The 24,119-nt window shown below is 51.1% G+C and overlaps 1 protein-coding gene across 1 annotated transcript in view; it reads right to left on the reverse strand.

Annotated features, from left to right (window-relative positions):
* The window catches only part of gabbr1b (gamma-aminobutyric acid (GABA) B receptor, 1b), an 81,604-nt gene that overhangs the window by 31,157 nt on the left and 26,328 nt on the right, over positions 1 to 24,119 (reverse strand). The window contains 7 exon segments of the mRNA XM_041213034.1: positions 6,128 to 6,205; positions 7,465 to 7,528; positions 11,879 to 12,127; positions 13,175 to 13,366; positions 16,715 to 16,780; positions 17,061 to 17,162; positions 19,428 to 19,598. Coding sequence (XP_041068968.1) covers positions 6,128 to 6,205; positions 7,465 to 7,528; positions 11,879 to 12,127; positions 13,175 to 13,366; positions 16,715 to 16,780; positions 17,061 to 17,162; positions 19,428 to 19,598 — 922 coding nt within the window.

Here is a 24,119-nt window from a genome sequence, read left to right on the forward strand (position 1 = left end):
GGAACAGGCTGCCCAGTGTCTGACTGTGAATAGGGGAGAGATGGGTGAAAGGGTTAATCCCCTCCACTGGGAACAGGCTGCCCAGTGTCTGACTGTGAATAGGGGAGAGATGGGTGAAAGGGTTAAGCCCCTGTGAGGAACAGGCTGCCCAGTGTCTGACTGTGAATAGGGGAGAGATGGGTGAAAGGGTTAATCCCCTCTGTGAGGAACAGGCTGCCCAGTGTCTGACTGTGAATAGGGGAGAGGTGGGTGAAAGGGTTAATCCCCTCTGTGAGGAACAGGCTGCCCAGTATCTGACTGTGAATAGGGGAGAGATGGGTGAGAGGGTTAATCCCCTATGTGAGGAACAGGCTGCCCAGTATCTGACTGCGTGTGGGAAGGGGTAGGTGAGAGGGTTATTTTTCAGACAGTTTGGAGTGAGCCTGGGGCACATCCATTGCTGAGAACGCTGTGTCTTCCTCCTGTTGTTTTCAAGGAGACATCAATATGGAGCACAGCTCTCCAGCTTTGATTTCTCCATGGCAACAGCCCTGAGAGCCACTGCGGCAATCCACCAGGTTGCTATGGTGACCTAAATGAGAGGCCTGCATGTGTCGGAGAGTCTCCGGCGGTTTCTATAGAGACGAAAGGACAGAACGTTGACACCTAAAACCTTTCCTCCCACGCTCTCAGGAATGTCTCATTACTGGAGTCCTGTACAAGAGCTGTGCGGGGGTATTAGAGTCCCAGAGGTGAGAGAGGTCCCTCCTTCATATTTGCAGTGGTTTCTGAACAAGAAATATCACCTTGATATCCTTGAATTTTCAAAAAAGCAAAAAATCTCACCTAACTACTGTACAATTGAACCTTTCCATTAACTTTCAGAATGACAAATAGTGGGAGTAAGTTACAGACTGGAATCTAATCGAGGGGTTCAGATGGTTTACAGCTAGAATAATGGATACCTGGGAGTGAGTTACAGACTGGAATCTAATCGAGGGGCTTAGATGGTTTATATATAGTTTAATGGATACCTGGGAGTGAGTTACAGACCGGAGTACAATTAAGGGGTTCAGGTAGTTTATATAGAGAATAATGGATACCTGGGAGTGAGTTATAGACTAAAATCTAATCGAGGGGTTCAGATGTTTTATACATAGATTAATGGATACCTGGGAGTGAGTTACAGACTGGAATCTAATCGAGGGGTTCAGATGGTTTATATCTAGAAAAATGGATACCTGGAAGTGAGTTACGGACTGGAATCTAATCGAGGGGTTCAGATGGTTTATATAGAGAATAATGGATACCTGGGAGTGAGCTACAGATTGGAATAAAATTCACAAGTGTAACTTATTTTCAAAAGTAAAACTTAGAAATGTGAAATGGAAATGAGATGAATCTCAAGTCAAGGATGTGAGCGTTGGACACTTGAAGTTGCGTTGCAGCACTGCAGGCCTGTGTCTCACTGTGAGAGTTCCTGCTAATTAATAGGTTGTCAGGTTTGCCAGGCTGAAAAAATGCTGCTCTGGAATGTACACAGCACAGCACGCTGGAGACACCTATGGGTGCACTAATTGGGGATTATTGCTGCTCTGCTGATGGGTTTGTTAATGTATGTGCTGCATTTTCCCCCTCCCTGTGCTTAGATTCTGACTTCCCTGTTGAAAACTGTCGCCTTTCAATACGTTTGCTGTCATTTCGAATCACTTGGGCTTCATCTTGATATTGGCTTTGGCACAGTGGGAAGCACTCAGGCCTCCTCAAACCAGAAGCCGTGTAGGTTCAAGTCTCACTCTGATGACTTATGCCCGTAATCTTAGCCAGCGCTCCCCTGCGCAGTACTGATGGAGTGCTGCACTGCCGGTGGTGCTGCCTTTCAGGTGAGATATTAAATCAAGACCCTGGATGCCCTCTCTGCTGTGGATGTTGAAAATTCACCATTTTGGAGAGGAGCAGTGGGGCTCGTTCAGGTATCCTGGCCATGAGTTACCCTTCAACCAGCCTCACCAGGACAGGTTATTTGGTCATTGCCATGTTGTTGTTTGCGGGATCTCGCTGTGTGTAAATTGGTTGCCGCGGCTCCTAGATTACAGAGTAGTGACTACACTCCAGAATGTACTTCATTGGCTGTAAGGCACTTTAGGACACACGGTGATCATGACAGGTGTATGTATAAATGCAAGTCTTTCTTTGTTTTTGTGTTAAACGAGTGCTTGGACAACTGTAGCATTGGGGGTGGCTCCACGGACCTTCAGTCTCAGTAGAGGCAGCAGGAATAGTTATATAAGAGGGCAAGTCATTGGTATTCAGCATTCTTATTCATAGCAGCAGATATCTCCCTGGGGTAGCAGCCACAATTTTCACCTGCTGATGCGGGTTGCCTTTGATGCCTCCTGTCCCCCCCTTTTTTTTAAGGCCAGCGGTGTAGATCATTAACCACTCCAATTAGCATCCAAGGTCACTGAGAGTTCAACTGCTGCAAGGAGGGAGCTAGGTTTCTTTTGATTGGTGGCTCCTTGTAAAATTCCTTGCTCACATCCTGGGAAGAGATCTGAGTTATCAAGGTCAGGAAAGCCAGAAAGAGATCCCTGACTTGTCATCTCTCTTTTTGCAAACACTCGACACTTTGAAACATGTCGTCTGAATGATGAGTACCTTAGTGTGGTAGTTGCACACTAGACTTGAAGCTTTGTATATGTGTGGCTGAATGTATATAATATAAATATATACAGCATATTTTTTATATAAACATTGCCAGGGATCAGCCCATAATAAGCATAGAAGCATACAGCACAGGAGGAGGCCATTCAACCCACCATGCATGAAAAAGTAACTGAAGTAATCCCAGCCCCCTACTCTTTCCGCAGATGCAGCAATTTGTTTTCTTTTTCAAATATTTATCCAATTACCCTTTTAAAGTTATTATTGAATCTGCTTCCACCACCTGGTCATCAAATGCCGGGTCTGTCTGGTCTCCCGCAGCAGGGGGCGTCTGGTCTCCCGATGCAGGGGGCGTCTGGTCTCCCGATGCAGGGGGCGTCTGGTCTCCCGATGCAGGGGGCGTCTGGTCTCCCGATGCAGGGGGCGTCTGGTCTCCCGATGCAGGGGGCGTCTGGTCTCCCGATGCAGGGGGCGTCTGGTCTCCCGATGCAGGGGGCGTCTGGTCTCCCGATGCAGGGGGCGTCTGGTCTCCCGATGCAGGGGGCGTCTGGTCTCCCGATGCAGGGGGCGTCTGGTCTCCCGATGCAGGGGGCGTCTGGTCTCCCGATGCAGGGGGCGTCTGGTCTCCCGATGCAGGGGGCGTCTGGTCTCCCGATGCAGGGGGCGTCTGGTCTCCCGATGCAGGGGGCGTCTGGTCTCCCGATGCAGGGGGCGTCTGGTCTCCCGATGCAGGGGGCGTCTGGTCTCCCGATGCAGGGGGCGTCTGGTCTCCCGATGCAGGGGGCGTCTGGTCTCCCGATGCAGGGGGCGTCTGGTCTCCCGATGCAGGGGGCGTCTGGTCTCCCGATGCAGGGGGCGTCTGGTCTCCCGATGCAGGGGGCGTCTGGTCTCCCGATGCAGGGGGCGTCTGGTCTCCCGATGCAGGGGGCGTCTGGTCTCCCGATGCAGGGGGCGTCTGGTCTCCCGATGCAGGGGGCGTCTGGTCTCCCGATGCAGGGGGCGTCTGGTCTCCCGATGCAGGGGGCGTCTGGTCTCCCGATGCAGGGGGCGTCTGGTCTCCCGATGCAGGGGGCGTCTGGTCTCCCGATGCAGGGGGCGTCTGGTCTCCCGATGCAGGGGGCGTCTGGTCTCCCGATGCAGGGGGCGTCTGGTCTCCCGATGCAGGGGGCGTCTGGTCTCCCGATGCAGGGGGCGTCTGGTCTCCCGATGCAGGGGGCGTCTGGTCTCCCGATGCAGGGGGCGTCTGGTCTCCCGATGCAGGGGGCGTCTGGTCTCCCGATGCAGGGGGCGTCTGGTCTCTGATGCAAGGGGTGTCTGGTCTTTGATTCAAGGGGTGTCTGTTCTCCTAATGCAGGGGGTCTCTGAACCCCTGATGTTGGGAGCCTCTCTCCTCTGAGACAGGCTGTACCTTTTCCAGTTCTCTTCACACTCTGCGGCTCTCTTTTCCACACTTCCCTCTCTCTTTTGTCACTTGCGACACTGCATGATGAGTGTGATTAATTTCCAGCCAGACAGCTCGAGCTGTGAGCACAAACTGCTGAGATTTACTAACTGTCCTGTGACTTGTTAACTCCTCACTTACCTGCAGCTGTAACTCTTTCTCTGCAAATCACTGCTTCCTTTTAAAACCTTTTGCCTCTTTCTCACCGGTCTTAGCAATGTTTATCTCATCTTGCATTAATATAGCGTCTTTAACATTGGAAACATCCCAAGATGCTTCAAGGAGCAATTATCTAACACAATTTGACACTGAGCCCACATAAAGAGATGGTGAGCAAGAAATTGGTTTTAGGTTTAAATGTTAAAAGTGGGGACAGAGGTGCAGAGGCAGGAACATTTAGGGAGGGAATTCCAGATCTTAGGGCCTGGGCAGATCGAGGCCTAGCCAGGAAATGGTGGTAGGATTAAAATCAGGGATGCCCAAGTGGCCAGTATCAGAGGAGCGCAGATAGCTCGGAGGGTTATGTAGAGATAGCGAGGGGAGAGGCCATGGATAGGTGTGTGAACAAGGATGAGAATTTTAAGACTGAAGTGTTGCTGAGGTCAGCAAGCACAGCGGTGATGAGTGAACAGCACTTGGCGCGAGTTAGGATGCGTTCAGCAGAGTTTGGATGAGCTCAAGCTGATGGAGTGAGGGAGGTAAGGGGTCGGGCAGGGGAGCGGTCCCCAAATCTCATCCTCTTCCCTTCCAGCCTCAATGGGAGAAGGTTCCGTGACCGCTAACCTGTCACAGTGCGACTATAGGTGATGAGTAATAGAAACTTGTTCACTCAACCAGTGGACGGTGGGCTGGGGGGTGGTGGTTTGGGGAGGAGGGGGCCATCGCATAGGAAGCCTGTCCTCACGTGAAGAACAAATACACGCAGGCTCTCGATCTAGACTGAGGCCAATGGTCCTCAGGGACTGAGGCAAATTATCCATCCTCCTATTTGAAATATGTAATTCTCAAGATGTGGGCGTCGCTGGCAAGGCCAGCATTTGTTGCCCATCCCTAACTGCCTTTGAGATGCTGGTGGTGAGCCACCTTCTTGAATGGCTGCAGTGCATCTGAGGAAAGGGAAGGCCGTCCTTCCTATGGATTCACCCACAAAGAACTTCAATTTATAAGCTGCCTGCCATATACTCAGGCTGTCCACTTGGTGGATGAGTCCAGCTCCAACACTCAAGCCCCAGATGGGGCCTCAGCGTTATGTCTCTTTAGAAAGATGGCGCCTCTGACAGTGCAGCACCGTCTAAATACTGACCCTTTGACAGTGCAATGCTCCCTCAAAACTGACCCTTTGACAATGCAGCACTCCTTCAGTACTGCCCCTCTGACAGTGCAGCACTCCCTCAGTGTGACACTTTGGCAGTGCAGTACTGCCTCAGTACTGAACCTTGACAGTGCAGCACTCCCTCAGTACTGACCCTCTCTCAGTGCAGCACTCCCTCAATCCTGACCCTCTCTCAGTGCAGCACTCCCTCAATCCTGACCCTCTCTCAGTGCAGCACTCCCTCAATCCTGACCCTCTCTCAGTGCAGCACTCCCTCAATCCTGACCCTCTCTCAGTGCAGCACTCCCTTAGTACTGACCATCTGACAGTGCAGCACTCCCTCAGTACTGCCGCTCTGACAGTGCAGTACTCCCTCAGTACTGACCCTCTGACAGTGCAGCACTCCCTCAGTACTGACTCTCTCTCAGTGCAGCGCTCCCTCAGTACTGACCCTCTGACAGTGCAGTACTCCCTCAGTACTGACACTCTGACAGTGCAGCACTCCCTCACTAGAAGTGTCAGCCTTAGATTTTGTCTTCAAGTCCCACTCCAGGGACCTGAACCCAACCTTCTGACTCAGAGGCAAGTGAGGTACTGACCGAGCCCTGGCTGATGGAGCAGATACTGCATCTGTCAAGAACGAAGCATAAACAAGGGTAAGTCTCACTCCACATATGGGTGGGGATTGAGTGTCATGTCATGACTCCGAGCAACAGGCCAAAGTGACTCACCAAACCAGCGGTCAGTGCCAAAGTAAGACATGTTGTCATTCGTACTGTCATAGTAGCCGATCTTCACGTATTTAGCATCTGTGGGGAAAGAACAAAGTCATTCTGTTACAAAGCTGCTCCAGATAATAACGGGATAAACATCCACCATCCTCACCCCACCCCCCTCTCCCCCCCATTCACAGTCAGACACTGGGCAGCCTGTTCCCAGCGGAGGGGATTAACCCTCTCACCCACCTCTCCCCCCAATTCACAGTCAGACACTGGGCAGCCTGTTCCCAGCGGAGGGGATTAACCCTCTCACCCACCTCTCCCCCCCCATTCACAGTCAGACACTGGGCAGCCTGTTCCCAGCGGAGGGGATTAACCCTCTCACCCACCTCTCCCCCCCCCATTCACAGTCAGACACTGGCCAGCCTGTTCCCAGCGGAGGGGATTAACCCTCTCACCCACCTCCCTCCCCCACTCACAGTCAGATGCTGGGCAGCCTGTTTCCAGGGGAGGGGATTAATTCTTCCATCGGAGCTTCTCGGAGGGAGAGATTCCCAGCAGGTAAAGGGGGAAGGCACAGGATATATGGAGCCAGCTGCAGACATGAAATGCAGACAAAGAGACAGGGAAAAATTCTCTGGCCAACACAGTTAAATTCCATCCAGGGAAATACAGTGAAATCAGCCATGGAATTATGTGTAAAGCATCTCCGAACGTACAGCAAGGATCCATCCGGAAGATGGAGGGAATTCACTCCAGAAAGTCGGGGAATAGATAAGGGATCTGGATTTCTGTGGTAGGGGAAACGGAAAATGTTAATGTGCTGACAGCTCCCTTTGCTCCCCATCCGACATTCAGTCCTGGTGAATTCAATCAGATGCTGTGGGCAGTGTGTGTGCTGCTGCCCCCCAACAACCATTTCTACTGCTTTTGGCACACGGGGAGACAGTGGAGTACTGGTAATGGACTACTAATCCAGACTGATTCTCTCGTTCAGATCCCACCTTGGCAGCTGATGAAATTTTAATTCGATTAATTGAAAAAAAAATCTGGAATTGAAAGCGAGCCTCAGTAAGGATGACCATGAAATTATCATCGATTGTTGTAAGAAACCCATCTGGTTTACCAATGCCTAGTAGGGAAGGAAATCCGCCCTCCCTTCCTGGTCTGGCCTACATGTGACTCCAGACCACACAGCAATGTGGTTGACTCAGAAATGAATGACCAAGCCACTTAGCTGAAGGGCAGTTAGGGACGGGACACAAAGACTGGCCTTGCCAGTGATGCCCACATCTTCCAGGAAGGAATTTTTTTAAAAAACTACAGCTGCAGCACAATGATAAATACACCTTGCAATTGCTCAACCATTGTCCAGGCCATCCGAGATCCACTGGCATCGAACACCACGTGACCCTAGGGGAGAGAAAGGACATGTCAATAGACATCAAGATCCGTCAATGTTCAGGAAAGCCATCAGCACAAAGATTGGGAGTGGAGGGGAGAGGAGACGCAAATGTCAAACCGATGGTAATGTCAGTTCTAGGGATCTAAGCTGGGAGAACCATAACATTCCTTAAGTATTCTTGCACTGATGCCACTCCATAAATGCACCGAGACAGACACACACACTGAGCAGCACAGGGACCGACACACCAGCTCGGCGGACAGCAGCAAAGCACTTTCCCTGTGCCTTAAATGACTTTCTGTCTCTATGGCAGCCAGCAGCAAGCACAGACACGTGCTGATGAACACAAACACAGGCACTTACAAGATGCACCAACACACACACACTCAGACACACATACCCCACACACACACACCACACAAGCACAGACACCACATAGGCACACACACACCACACAGGTCCACACACCACACACAGACACATACACACAGACACACACACACAGACACACACTCAGTCACACCACACACACACACTCAGTCACACCACACACACACACACACACACATACACACAGACCCACACAGACCCACACCACACACACACACACACACACCACACAGACCCATACCACACCACACACACACACACCCAGACACACACACAGACACACACAGACCCACACACACACACACACACCCACACACACCCAGACCCACACCACACACACATACCAAGACCCACACACACACCCAGACACACACACACCCAGACACATAAACACACATCCACAGACCCACATCACACACAAACCCAGACCCACATCACACACAAACCCAGACCCACATCACACACAAACCCAGACCCACATCACACACAAACCCAGACCCACATCACACACAAACCCAGACCCACATCACACACAAACCCAGACCCACATCACACACAAACCCAGACCCACATCACACACAAACCCAGACCCACATCACACACAAACCCAGACCCACACCACACACAAACCCAGACCCACACCACACACAAACCCAGACCCACACCACACACACACCCACACCACACACACACCCACACCACACACACACCCAGACCCACACACACCCAGACCCACACACACCCAGACCCACACACACCCAGACCCACACACACCCAGACCCACACACACCCAGACCCACACACACCCAGACCCACACACACCCAGACCCACACACACCCAGACCCACACACACCCAGACCCACACACACCCAGACCCACACACACCCAGACCCACACACACCATACAGACCCAGACACACACACATTGATGTATCTGAGATGGAGCTCCACACAGGGTATAATCAGTAACTAAATAGTTTTTGGAAGAGGCAGGAAGAGCAACGTGTTTGAGAGATGCGACATCTCACATTGAGGAGTGGGTTAGAGACAATATCCCACAAATAAGAGATTCCTCAGTGTGATGAAGGAGCAAAGGGGTCCGGGCACGTTGATGATTAAATTCTGAGAAACAGGGTAGGGAAGGGCAAATAGATAGCCAGTGAAAATCGAAAATTGGGCCTGAGGATTTACATCGAGAGGGAGTGGAAATAAAAGCAACAAGATCATGGTGATTGTGTAAAACAGTGGCCACATCGGAAATGCTGAGTGCGGTCTTGGGCCTCCCGCTACTGAAGTGATAAATATCCTCAGGAACAATTGCAACACAGATCGCTGCTTGGGTTAAAGGCTCAGGGAAAACCTCAAATCAAAGACAACTTTGTTTACTCTCAGACTCTGCGGGGATTTGTTTAAAGAGGTGTTCAAAATGGTTGTCAGCCGTGGCTCAGTGGGCTGCATTCTTGTCTCTCAGTCAGAAAGTTGTGGTTTAGAGCCAGAGACGAGCACATAAGCCAGGGTTTTCAGGATGGTGGGTTTTCCCTTTCCACCATCTGACAAGTCGGCAAGTCCGCAGCCATTTCACACTCCAACAAGCGTCAATAGGCCGGAGAGGGGACTTCTGGCCCTCACCCGGGGCTGGCCGGCAGCTCCCGAGTCCCTGCAGTGGGGCTGCTTTGGCCAGGACGGGAACTGCAATTGGTACCCAGAGTCTCAAGTCCAGGACCGGGCAATGGTGGGGGTCTCAGGGCATGGAGGGGACGTGAGGCACAGGGGAGCAGGCAGGGGCCCTATCTGCCCTCTCAGCTGGGTGTGAAAGGTCTCAACAGCCCCATTTTGGAGAGGAACAGGAGAGTTCTCCTGGTCTATCAATATTACCTAAAAAAACTGGTTATCTGATCATTAACCTTCTGGTTAAAATGTCGGCAATGTTTTCACGTACCAGACACACTTGCTTACAAATAAAAACTTACACACAGCACACTAAAAGAGACTACCTTTAATTACAGGCGCACAGAGACACAAATAAACAAACACAAACAGGAAAAACACAAATTATACACCAACACATGACACATCAATGCACACACACAGACAGATGTACATCCACACACGCATAGATATAGACAGATTGACACACACACACACACACAAAGACTTCTTAAAAATGCTTTCATGGGAATGTGGACATCACTGGCAGGGCCAGGATTTGCTGCCTATCCCAAATTGCCCTTGAACTGAGTGGCTTGCCACACCATTTCAAAGGGCGGCTGAGAGCCAACCACATTGCTGTCGGGTCTGGAGTCACACGTAAGCCAGGCTGGGTAAGGACAGCAGATTTCCTTCCCTAAAGGGTGTGAGTGAACCAGATGGGTTTTTAATGACAGTCGGCAATGGTTTCGTGGTCACCATTACTAAGATCATCTCTTTTGATTCCAGGTTATTAATTGAATTTGAATTCCGGCAGCTGCTGCGGTGGGATTTGAACCCATGTCCCCCAGAGCCACACACACTCAGACATACAACATACACACAGATGCACTCAGGCAGGTAAACACAGGCAGACATGTAAAGGCAACCATGTGCAGGCAGACACACACACACGGACGGGTACACACTATCACAGACACAGATACGCTAGCACAGTCAGACACAGACACACTCAGAAAGGCACGCACAGAAAGACACATGCATATAGATAAACATGCACAGACAGACAGATACACACACAGGCCAGGATTTTTAGGATGGCGGGGTGGATCCCTTCCCGGCATCCAAACCGTCAGCGGGGAACAGATACCCGCCTATGCCGCCTGCCCCTCAGCGATTTAACGTTCCATTGAGCATCAATCGGCTGGAAGCGGGACTTCTGCCCCTCACTCAGGAGGAAGTCCCACCTCAGAGAGCTGCTGGGCAATCTGTTTGGTGCCAGACACTGGCAGTGGCCAAGACCGGGACTACAAGCCGTGCCCAGAGCCCAAGTCCCGGGATGCCAGGAACAGGTGAGTTTTGGCCCTCTCAGGGCGGGGAGGGTAGGGAGGCCTGGGGGGTAGGGTGGGTAGGTGGGCACTGGAGTGGGGGGGGATTGGGGTGTCAGAGGAGAGGCCAGGATGGGGGGGGAGGGAGGTCCTGCAGCTATGTTGGAGGGGGCGGCACCCGATGTTAAAAGGGAGCTGCTGATGGAGGCACACCCACCTCTCCCCCCACCCCCCAACCTCCCCCCCAACCTCCCCCCCCTGCACCCACGACCCCCACCCGCACCCCCGCCAACTTCCAGCCTGAGGCCTGAATCCAGCTTATTTTCGGGCTTCCCCCATTCCCTGGAACTCCTCCCGCCATTCTGAAAATTGAGGCTGGCTGGGAAACAGCCCTTAAGAGATCCATAATTGGCTGCTTAAGGGCCTTAATTGGGGGAAGGGTGGGTGGGCTGACTCTGGCCCCGCCTGTCCCAGTGTCAAGTTGCGGAGAGGTCGGGGCAGGTGGGAACCCAGCGGGAAGGCCATCCGAGGAATTTTACGCTGACACCCCACATACAAACCCACCACCCGGAGAGTGTAAAATTCTGCCTACAGTAACATTTACACACGGACACACAAGCGCACAGGCACACACAGACAAACAGACACAGACATAGAGATACACAGACACACATGGAGATACACAGGCACATAAACACACACACACACACACACACACATAGATAAACAAACATACACATGGGGATACACAGGTGCAGACAAACACACACACACTCACTCACAAAGACAAACAGACAGACACACGGATACAGACAGACAGATACAGACAGACACACAGATACAGACAGACACACAGATACAGACAGACACACAGATACAGACAGACACACAGATACAGACAGACACACAGATACAGACAGACAGGCACACAGACAGGCACACAGACAGGCACACAGACAGGCATACAGACAGGCATACAGACAGGCACATACCGAGACCCCATCGAAGGAGGAGGAATTCATGGCTTTGTAAAGCTCGTCGGTGATGTCCCTGTTCTGACTGCGATAGTTGAACTGCTCCAAACGCATCTGCTTCTTCTCCAGCTCCTGGGCCGTTTTGTTCAGGGCCAGGGCCAGGGCCCAGATGGCATCGTAGGCCAAGGGGGCCTCTTGGTAGCCCCCCGTCTCCTCCGGCGATTTCTTGATCACCATCTGCAGTTTCTCCAAGAACTCTTGGGAGGTCTGGGCATGGATTCAGAGCGGGAAAGTTACATGGGCTACATCACACCGCATCCAACCCATCCAGCTCACAGCTGCCAGGCAATGTCTTGATTTTAAAATCCTCATCCTCCTTTTCAGACCCCTCCAAGGCCTCGCCCCTTCATCTATGTAACCCCCTCCAACACCCACAGCCATCTGGGGTCTCTGCATTCCTCAGGCCAACTGCATATTCCAAATTTCAGTTGCTCCACCATTCGCGGCTGTGCCTCCAGCTGTCTGGGCCCTGGGCTCTGGAATTTCCTCCTAAAACTCTTTGCCTCTCTTGTTTACCTCCTTTAAGATGCTCCTAACACCCACCTCTTCAACCAACCTGTTGGTCACCTGTCCTAATATCTATGAATGAGGGTTAAGCGTCACATTATGTTTTATAATGCACCCCACCCCCTCCCGGTTAGGATGTCCTCCCACGTGTTGCGTCATTCCACGATCCTCCTGCGGAGATGCACGACAGCAACTTGCCAAGGTTTCCTCACCCCATAACCCCCAAGTACTTGACCTCCAACACCCAGGCCAGAATATTACATCCCGTGGGTGGGCGGGCTCGCACCGGACCCGAAATGGACGCGGAACAGCGCGAGGTGACACCGGGCGAGGGTGCCGGCGCCCACGCGCACTCACACCAGATTCCGCTCAGCGGGCACGTGCGGCAGCCATCTGCCTTCAGGGGGCTCCCTCAAAGCGCTCACCCGCACCCTCGGTTACATTAACACCTGCCCTCTTCCCCCACCCCACCCCCCCTTTCCCCCGGTCACATGTCCTTTTTACTCGTACATGTCTTGGCGTATGCTTCATTGTCGCCAGGTGAAAGTGCTGCCACTTCCTACCTCACAACCCCGCCGGAGCACCTTTAACCCACACGCACCGGAGCAGTTCCAGAAGGCAGCTCGCCGCCGCATTCTCACAGGCAGCTAGAGGGGTGGGGTAATAAACGCCAGTGATGCCAACACTCGGAGTGTGCCTTAAAAAAAGCAAAACCGGCCCCCATTCCTTCCGAAGCTGTGTCCTCACCATTTTGGAAATTCCCCTGCTGTTGGTGGGATTCACCATGAGGATCTCAGTGGTGAGGTGACCCTCCACGGCTTCCGTCATTTGCTGCACCGTACAGTTGATGTTATTGTCCTGGATCTTGAACCAGTTGTCCGCATACCATCCGATCAGGAACCAGACATACTTCTTACCGTACAGCTTCTCCTTGTATACCTGCAGCCGAGGAAGAGAGAAAGATGCAGTGCAGTGTAGGGGGAATTAACTGGGAGAGCCGTTAGCACAGTGCAGCTAGAGCAGAGTGTTTTTTCGTGAGGGATGTGTTATAAGAGTGATAGCGAGATGTGGTGTGTAATACCAGAGAGTGTGGTAATGACAGATGTGTGTTATATCGGAATGTTACTGTGAGACATTTTTTAAAATCAGAATGTTACAGTGAAAAGTGAGAGGCATATTATACCACTTCTACAGTGAGGGGAATATTATATAAGATGTTACAGTCAGAGCAGTGTTATATCAGTGTTACAATGAGGGGAGTGTTATGTAAGATGTTACAGTCAGAGCAGTGTAATGTCAGAGTATTACAGTGAGGGTTTTTTATGTAAGATGTTACAGTCAGAGCCATGTAATGTCAGAGTGTTACAGTCAGGGGAGTGTTATGTAAGATGTTACAATCAGAGCAATGTAATATCAATGTTATAGTGGGGGGAGTATTATATAAGATGTTACAGTCAGAGCAGTGTTATATCAGTATTACAGTGAGTGTTATGTAAGATGTTACAGTCGGAGCAGTGTAATGTCAGAGTATTACAGTGAGGGTTTTTTATGTAAGATGTTACAGCCAGAGTGAGCCATTGCTGTTGTTTGTGCATAGTCACATTATAAATGCAATCGCGTTTTATAATCATTCATTGTAGGTGTAAGACAGTTCAGAAAGATATGGTAAGTTGCTATATAAATAAATACAAGCTCTTGTCACATCACTACCCTATCAAACACACCCACATCAGATATAGTGCAGGATATAACTTAGGTCATTCACACTAACACTCTGACACAATATAACTGTCACAGTGAGGAGTTTGTGATTTCTGTGACAGTTATATTGTGTCAGAGTGTTAGTGTGAATGACCTAAGTTATATCCTGCACTATATCTGATGTGGGTGTGTTTGATAGGGTAGTGATGTGACAAGAGCTTGTATTTATTTATATAGCAACTTACCATATCTTTCTGAACTGTCTTACACCTACAATGAATGATTATAAAACGCGATTGCATTTATAATGTGACTATGCACAAACAACAGCAATGGGATACTTCATGGGATAATGTGCTGTTTTTAAAAAAAATTTCCATGGGATATGGGCATCACTGGCAAGGCCAGAATTTGTTGCCCATCCTTAATTGCCCTTGAACAGAGTGGCTTGCTCAGCCTTTTCAAAGGGCAGTTAAAAGAGTCAACCACATTGCTCTGAGTCTGGAGTCACATATAGGCCTGACAGGGTAAGGATGGTAGAACATTAGTGAACCAGATGGGTTTTTACAACAATCAGTGATAGTTTCATGATCACTACCACTGAGACAAGCTTTCAATTCCAGATTTTATTGATTTAACTTAAATTCCACCAGCTACTGTGGTGGGATTTGAACCCAGCCCCAGAACATTACTCACCCAGTGACATTACCACTGCACTACCATATACTCTTAGCCCAGGAAGGGCAGTTGACTGTTATGTCAGGGGAATTCCTTGTACCCTGTTAACAAGTGACATCTTGAAGCTGATTGAAGCAGTTGATTGGGTAGATAGAGAGAAACAATTTCCTCTGGTGGAATGGCCCAGAACAAGAAGGTATAACCTTAAGATAATAGCTAGGCCATTTTGGGGTGATGTCAGGAAGCACTTCTTCACACAAAGGATGGTTGTAGGGCTGAAATCATCAATTTTTGCAATTTTATATTTTTACATTTTAATTATGCTTTGCTCTCGATTTGAAGAGAGCCAGTACTGATTTTCTGAAAGTTACTTTGTGGAACTTGAGCTAAAACTAAGTGTGATTGTGCTTTGATTAAGTCAAGCAATTAATCAATCAATTTGTGAATAGTAATCAATAATGGTATTATTAACTGTGGACTTGTTTTTCCCACTCTTTCGTCTTGTTTTCATATTGGTCAGACCACATTCGCAGCTGTTATTTTGTTTAAGCTACTGTTTTTTTCGCTCTTCTGGCTAGATATAAGTTGTCTTCTATTCTTTATGAGCAATCAGTTCTTACATCATATGATGACCCTTGAACTGGAAGCCAGGACAAGGGGTAACCTTGCACATGGGGTGGTCAACTGTGATGTGGAAATGAGAAATGGAGTCTGATTGATGGGCAGTATAACCAGATTGACGCCGTTCCTTCACTGTCGCTGGGTCAAAATTCTGGAACTCTCTCCCTAATGGCACTGTGAGTGTACCTACACCACTTGGACTGCAGCGGTTCAAGAAGGCAGCTCACTACTGCCTACTCTGGGCAAGTAGGGATGGGCAACAAATGCTGGCCCAGCCAGCGAAGCCCACATCCCATGAATGAATTAAAAAAAGGTGGGAGACACTATCAGAGAGATGTGTAAACAGCCTGCCGGCAAAATCTGCAAGCCTCACAATGCCTGTGAGAAAAATTTGATAAGGACTCATGGTAAGGGTATTAAATGATATGGGAGTAAGGCGGGTAGACAGAGTTAAGTAAGGATCAGCTAGGGTCTAAGTGAAAAGCGGAAGAGGCTCAAGGAGCCAGATAGCCTCCTTCTGTTCTACGGGATCTTTAATGCACATCTCTGCCAAAGAATGTTGCCACTGACAATGCAGCACTCTCTCATTAACGCACCAGCTCCCCCTCAGCCAACAGTGCGACACTCTCAGCACTGGCACTGGGAGTGTCAGACTAGATTTTGTGCTCAAGTCTCTGAACCGAGCCTCAAACAGGTCAGAATGTCCCAATAGGGAAAATCCAGGCTCTGAAGGGGTAGCTGTTTCTGGGGTCCTTGCCCTGTATCATGTGCTGTCAGGGTGGTCTGAATGTGACAAGAGACAGCAATCATGCTCAGGAAGTAACCTCCCTCTCTCTCTCTCTCTCTTGCCTCTCAGTCAGAAGGCTGTGGGTTCAAGTCTCATTCTAGAGACTTGAACACAAAATCTAGGCTGACACTCCAGCCCCAGGACTGAGGGAGTGCTGCACTGTCAGAGGTGCCACCTTTCTGATGAGACCTTTAAACTGAGGCCCCATCTGTCCTCTCGGGTGGACGTAAAAGGTCCTTCTGTGTTCTTTGAAGAAGAGCAGGAATGTTATCTCTGATGTCCTGGTCAATAATTATCCATCAACCAACATCATTATGTGGTCATTGTCACCTTGTCACTTATGGGAGCTTGCTGTGTGCAAACTGGTCACCAATTTTCCTGCATTACAACAATGGCTACACCTGAAAAGTATTTTTGCCTGCTTTGAGGTACTCTGGGGCATCGCAAGGATGGGAAAGGCACTAAATAAATGCAAGTTGCTTTTTCCATTGAACTCATACCTCACAGAAGACTTTCCTTGCCTCAGTTTCGTAGAATAACCCAACAATGATACGGGCATCTTGTCTCTGCAGAAACAGATTAAAACACTCCATTAGGTTATAAAACCAATCACGGCTTCCCCCCTGCCTAAACGATACAACATGCTTGGGGTCTGAAGGAATTATTCATTCCTGTCTGGTGCTGCATAGTCCTTGTGTGTCTCAGTATCAGCTCCTGTGCATGTACAGTGCTTTAACAGGGGGGTGATTCACTCCTATCTAGTACCGAACGTCCCGTGTGTGTAAAGCGTGAAAGCCGATGATCAGTCCTTGCTGCAGCCTGTTATTCCAACGGCTCGGAGGTTACCTTGAGGTTTTTAACAGCGACGCCAGGGTCTGTCAGGAAGCTCTGCCGCACGCTAATCTCGATCCCGGCTTCCTTCACGCGCTGCTCCAAATCGTCTAAAGTCTGGGAGGGGAAACAGAGAGGATTATCAGGACTTCTGAACGGCTCCAACAAGCCACTGAGCGCAACTCAGACAATGGGGAGCTGAACTCCAGGCTCACCTCTGCCCCGTCTGCTGGGTTGAGGCATCTTCAACGTGCAGCTGGTGAAAACAGGGCCAAGGATGTCAAGGTGGGATGGAGAAATGGAATCAGGAGGAGTAAGAGAGTTATGATGGCACAGAAGAAGGCCATTCAGCCCATTAGAGTTTCTTATTCATTCAAAGGATGTGGGCATCAGTGGCTAGGCCAGCACTTATCACCAATCTTCAGACGTGTAGTTGAGAGTCAGCACATTGCTGTGGGTTTGAAGCCACATATAGGCCAGACCAGGGGTAAATACAGCAAATTTCCTACCTGGATGGGTTTTTAATGATAATCAGCAATTAGACTTTAAATTCCAGATTTTTATTGAATTCAAATCTGTTGTAGTTGAATTTGAACCCAGGTCCCCACAGAGAAGTACCCTGGGTCTCTGGATTACCAGTCTAGTGACAATACCACTTCCCCTCCTCTCTGTGAAGCAATCCAGTCAGTCCCATTCCACCCCCCTGCTCTATCCCCATAGCCCTGAAAGTTTATTTACCTCAAGTGGCCATCCAATTTCCTTTTGAATTCCTTCATCATCTCCCGTTCTATAACCCTTGTGAGCAGCGAGTTCCAGGTCATTACTGTTTGCTGCGGGGAAAACGTCCCTCCTCATGTTCCCCCTGCATCTCTTTCCCAAAACCTTAATCCGTGCCTCCTCGTCCTTGCACCATGAGCCATTGGGAACAGCTTTACTTTGTCTACCTTATCTAAACCTGTCATCATCTTGTACATCCCAATTAAATCTCCCCTCAATCTCCTTTGCTCCAAGGAGAATAACCCCAGCTTCTCCAACCTAACCTTGTCGCTAAAATGCCCCCTTCCCTGGAACTATTCCGGTGAATCTCCACTGTGCCCTCTCAAGGAGTCTCACACCCTTCCTAAAGTCTGGTCACCAGAACCGGACTCAATGTTCATGGTAAATGAAGAGGAAGAGGGATCGGCATCCGAGGCCTGTTGGAACGTGGGCTCAGATCCCACCAGAGACAGTTTGAGAATTGGAATTAAGTAACAAATCTGCTATCAGGAAAAGCTGTCATTGGAAAGCTGTAAGAATATCGTTAAAAGCCTCAAACCTCTTCACTCATACCCTTGCAGATAAAGAAATCTGACATCCTTATGTTGGGCCTACATGTGACTCCAGTCCCACTCTCAAGTGGTCAAATCTTGACTGCCCTCGGAAGTGGGCTAGCGTGCCACTCGGTTTTTTAAAAATTCTTTCATGGGATGTGGGCATTGAGAAGGTGGTGGTGAGCCGCCTTCTTGAACCGCTGCAGTCCATCCAGTATATGTATACGCACAGTGCTGTTAGGGAGGGAGTTCAGGGTTTAAACCCAGCAACAGTGAAGGAACGGCGATATAGCTCCAAGTCAGGATGGTGATTGACTTGGCGGGGACTTGCAGTTAGTGACGTTCCCATGCATCTTCTGCCCTTGTCCTTCTAGGTGGCAGAGGTCGTGGGTTTGGAAGGTGCTGTTGAAGGAGCCTTGGTGAGTTCCTGCAGTGCCTCTTGTAGTCAGTACACACTGCTGCTACTGTGCATCGGTGGTGGAGGGAGTGAACATTTGTGGAAGGGATGCCAATCAAGTGGGGCTGCTTTGTCCTGGATGGTGTTGAGCTTCCTGAGTGTTGTGGGAGCTGCACTCATCCAGGCAAGTGGAGAGTATTCCATCATACTCCTGACTTGTGTCTTGTAAATGGTGGACGGGTTTTGGGGTGGGGGCTGGAGGTGAGTTACTTGCCATAGATGCATAATAAAGGGGTATGGGGTTAGTGTGGTAAAAAGGCATTAAAGGGGATGATCAGCCATGATCATATTGAGTGGTGGAGCAGATTCGATGGGCTGAATGGCCTACTCCTGCTCTTATATTCCTATGTATCATCAGGATCTCAGGGGAGAAATGAGGAACAGGCAATGAATAGTAGCCTTACCCAGACCTAGAAACTGAATTAAAAGCAAACCAGTTCTCCTTCCCATTTCTCCACGACCCCCTCCACCCCACGTGCACCCTTGATGTCGGTCCACACGTGATGGCCCATCAGACAGCCCGGCAGTTTGTGTTGCCCATCCGGCCCTTAACTCGGTCGGTAGCCACCTCCCCCCACCCCCCCCCTCCACCACATGCTGGCACACGGAACCTACCGAGGTGAAGACTTCTGTGGTCTGTTGGATGGTGGCGATCTTCGTCCAGCCCCATCTCTTGAAGAGTTTGACCCGGGTCGGGTTGTGGAGGGTCGCGGAAGGGTGAGTCCGGAAGAAGGTGGGGAAGCGCTGGCGATTGGAGAGAGCAGGAGAGCTGGAGCCATACGAGAGCTGCAGAGAGGAGAGCAGAGGGTCACCAGCGTGCTCAGTGATGCACAGGGGGCCTCTCACAATGTGAGATACAAATGTCATATCCTAACAGGCACCAAATCCCATTTGCTCATCACCCACTGTGCTCACTAATCTCTATTAGTTCTCAGCTTGGCAACATCTAGGAACATAGGACTTGGGAGCGGTGGGGGTGGGGGCGGGGGGGGTAGACCATTCGGCCCCTTGAGGCTGCTCCACCATTCAATGAGGCCATGGCTGATCTGGCTGTGATCTCAACTCCACTTTGCCATCTGCACCCCCCCCCCAATAACCCTCGACTCCCTTGTCTATCAAAAATCTATTTAACTCAGCCTTGAAATCTGTTTAACTCAGCCTCCACTGCCCTGAAGGGAAAAGAATTCCACATGTACTAAAAATCCTTTGAGAAAAAAAAACTTCTCCTCGTCCCCATCTTAAAAAGGGAGACGTCTTATTCTTAAACTGTGCCCCCTGGTTCTTGTCTCCCCCACACATCCTCCTAGTATCCCCCCTATCAAGTCCCCTCAGGATCTCATTTTCCTAAACTCTAATGGGTATAGGCCCAACCTGTTCAACCTTTCCCCATAAGATAAGCCCCTCAAACTTCAATTTTAAAATGCTCGCCCTTGTTTTCAAAATATCTCCGTGGCCTCTACCCTCCCTATCTCTGTTATCTCCTCAGCCCACAGCCCTCCAAGATATCTGTGCTCCTCCAACTCTAACCTCTTGAGCATCCCCAATTTTAATTGCTCCATCATTGGTGGCCACTCTAAGCCCCAGGCTCCAGAATTCCCTCACTGCTCCTCTCTGCCTCTCTATCTCCCTTTCATAGAAACATAGGAACTAGGAGCAGGAGTAGGCTATTCGGCTCTTTGAGCCTGCTCCGCCATTCATGGCCGATCATCCAACTCAATAGCCTGCTCCCCCTTTTCCCCATACCATAGAACCATAGAGAAGTTACAGCACAGGAAGAGGCCATTTGGCTTATCTTGTCCATGCCAGCCTGAGGACACCCAGGTACCCTTTCTAATCCTGCCTTCCTGCACCCGGCCCATAGCCCTGCAGCTTACAGCACTTAAGGTGCAGATCCAGGTACTTTTTAAAAGTGTTTAGAGTTTCCTCCTGTAATCCTGAAAAGCCACCTCTTTGACCAAGCTATCGGTCACCTGTCTTCAAACCTTTTTATGTGCATGGCTCGGCGTCAAATTTTGGTTTGGAAATTGTTGCTGTGAAAGGCCTTGGGGTGTTTTGCTGCTTTAAAAAGCTGCTGTGTAAATAAAAGTTGTTCCTGTTGTTGACTCAGACCCAGAGAGCGCACCATACTGTGCAATGCACAGTATCAGACCCTGTGTTGGCGGAAATTGAGGGGGTGGGGGGTAGCTTCACACTGTGTCCTTCCTCCCTGTGGCTGACAGGGTCTCGTTGCAGGAGGTGGAGGAATTCATGGCTTCCACTTGGAGAACAGCTCAGCTCAGCAAATCAGCAGCTCGAGAGCTGAACCGCTGCCAAGCACCCAGCGTTGCTAAGCAACACCGCATCAAGAGAGGAGAAGGTTAGTGAAAGTGTGCTACTCTCTGCAAATTGCATGAGAACCGTTCAGCACTGTGACCCCTGATGGGCACAAAATATTGTCCATTTTATTCAAGCTAAGAGCCAGCTTCAACCAGGGACAGGGAGCTGAAAGCTGGAGCCAGCCAAGAACATGCCCACCACTTTCTCTCTCTCCAAGTTTCTCCCCTCTCTGATTCTCTCTGTTCTCTCTTGCTCGCTTTCTCTTTGCTCCCTCTCTCTTTCTCTGCCCTTCACTTTTCCTGACCCTCTCCCTCTCTGTCCCCACCCTTCTCTGCACACCTCCCTCTCTCTCTCTCTCTCTTCCCCCTTCTCTCTTTCTCCTTGCCCCCTCAGGCTTTCTGTCCCTCACTATCTTTCTGCACCCCCCCTTCTCTCTGGCCCCTCTCTCTTTCTCTGCCCTTCAGTCTTTCTGCCCCCTCTCTCTCAGCCACCATCTCTTTTCCCCCTCTCTCCCACTCCTTGCCCCTCTCTCTCTCTGCCTCCCTGTCTCTCTCTGCCTCTCTCTTTCTATGCCCCTCCGTCTGACTCCCCCCTTTCTTTCTCCCCTTGCCCCTCTCTCTTGGCTCCCCCTTCCCTCTGCCCCTCTCCTTGTTCTCACCCCTCTTTCTGCCCTTCACTCTCTCTGCCCTTCACTCTCTCTGCCCCTCTATCTCTCTGCCCCCTAACTCTCTGCCCCTCTATCTCTCTGCCCCTCTAACTCTCTGCCCCTCTATCTCTCTGCCCCTCTATCTCTCTGCCCCTCTATCTCTCTGCCCCTCTATCTCTCTGCCCCTCTATCTCTCTGCCCCTCACTATTTCTCTTTCCCTCACTCTCTCTGCCCCCTCTCTTAATCTCTTGCTTTCTCTGCCCCTCAATCCCAGATCCCAGAATTTGATACCCACATTAATCTCGGCTGTGACGGCCATTGGGCCACTGGGATTGGCCTCAATGCCCTGGCATCCCCTGCGCTAACCCCCCCCCCCCCCCAACCTTAGGATGGGGGAAAATCAGCCGGCTTCTCCAATCCTGACGGGCAGGAATGTGCAGGGGAATTCGGGATGAAACAAGCAGGAGTGACTGAGCTCGGTGGAATCTGACTCCTGCAGGTGAATATCTTACTCGCCCTTGCGTTCGTGAAGAACAGGCACGTGGGAAAAGTGGGAGAGGGTTAACAGTGCCCAGTTTGCCCACAGCAGCGAAATGGCACTGTGTACCCATCCCGCTACACCAGGGTTAAAGCACACACGGTGTTTGTTCCTTATCTCTCATTGCTTTTCAGGGTTGAGCTCCACAGGGCAGTTGCCTTGGCAACGGTGAGCGCTCCTCGCGTTGCTCTCTCTCCCTCTCTTATTAACCATCTGGAAAACTGGGAAAACAATCAAAATCGAGCCGGGAGCGGAAGCGGGTCAGGAGCTGGGCAATGGAAAAGGAGGCCGAGCGCCAACGAGGTGCGGATTATGCTTGTCCCGCTCACCCAACACCATCCCCCCCCTCGACCCCCTCCCTCCCCCACCTTCCCCACCCCGCTTCTTCCCCCCTCCACCCCCCCCTTCCCCACCCCCTTCCCCCTCCACCCCCCCTTCCCCACCCCCTTCCCCCTCCACCCCCCTTCCCCACCCCCTTCCCCCTCCACCCCCCCTTCCCCACCCCCTTCCCCCTCCACCCCCCCTTCCCCACCCCCTTCCCCCTCCACCCCCCTTCCGCCCACCCCCCTTCCCTCCACCCTTCCACCCTCCCCCCTCCCCGCCCCCCTTCCACCCTCCCCCCCTCCCCCCCCCCCTTCCACCCTCCCCCCCTCCCCCCTCAGTGCTGATCCTGGCTGACACGCCACAGCTGTCACATTCAGCATCCACAAGCTCAGCTCTCTCTCTCTGTGTCCCTCTCTCTCTCTCTCTCTCGGTGAGCCAGGCCAGGAACAGCCAGCCGGACATCAGGGTGGCCATTTTAACTGTTGGCCGGCGATTTAAAATGGCTGCTTATCGGAACTGGCCATCCATTCACAACCAGTTTTCCCCTTGCTGGGGCTTCAATGCAAAGCAGAAGTCGGGCTGGAGCGGGAAGGGCACATCAGGGGCTGTCAGCTCGTTATCGACCATTGACACTATGGCCCAAAATTAAATTAACCCTCCCCTCTCCTCCCATGAGACTGTACAGCAGGACAGGGCCTCGGTAGTATAGTTAGCCACGTTTTGAAAAACCTGTCCTGTTCTGGCCCGCCCGTCCCCCGAGTCTCGCTGTGTGAGGAGGGGAGGGGAGGTCTCAATCCCGCAGGAGCTGGCTGACCTCCAGACGGCGGGGTCATTCCTCACGCGCGGCCTTGTGACCAGTGCCGGGTCATGGCGTCACCTCGCAGGGATCCTGGCTGGTTGGCGTCTCGTATCCTGATCCGGGGGGGGTCGGGGGTCGGAGGTCAGCTCTGCGGGCAATCGGAGCGGCCCTCTGACCACTCCCGCCTGCCATCGGTCAACGGGTTTTTCAGATCCGCGCGGCCCACAAACTACCCGTGTTGTCACAGCATCTGGAACTATGGTTTAGGTTTTAAGGAGCGTCGAAAGTGAGGCTGACCGGGGGGTGGGGGGTGGGGGGTGGCGGGGAAGGCATGGCCGCCAACGGTGGAGTGATCAAAACCGGGGATGCTGACGGGGGCCCGATGTGCACGACCTTGGAGATTCCTCGTTCACGCCTCTGTTACGCCTACATTAGCCTGTTCCAGCGCACGACCGGCGGGTCTCTCGCACTCTCTGTGAGCTTGATGTTGTCCAAAACCCTGCTACCACATTCCGTTATTGTCCCTCAGCTCGTTGGCTCCCGGTCGAGCAGTGCCTCAATTTTAAGATGCTCACCCCCGTTTTAAATCAATCCGTGGCAATCAGCCCTTCCCCGCCTCCATCATCTCCTCCAGGCCCACAGCCACGCTCCTCTGATTCCGGTTGGAATCACTCCGCCATTGG

This window comes from Carcharodon carcharias, chromosome 19, assembly GCF_017639515.1.
Source record: "Carcharodon carcharias isolate sCarCar2 chromosome 19, sCarCar2.pri, whole genome shotgun sequence".
In the NCBI taxonomy this organism is placed as follows: domain Eukaryota; kingdom Metazoa; phylum Chordata; class Chondrichthyes; order Lamniformes; family Lamnidae; genus Carcharodon; species Carcharodon carcharias.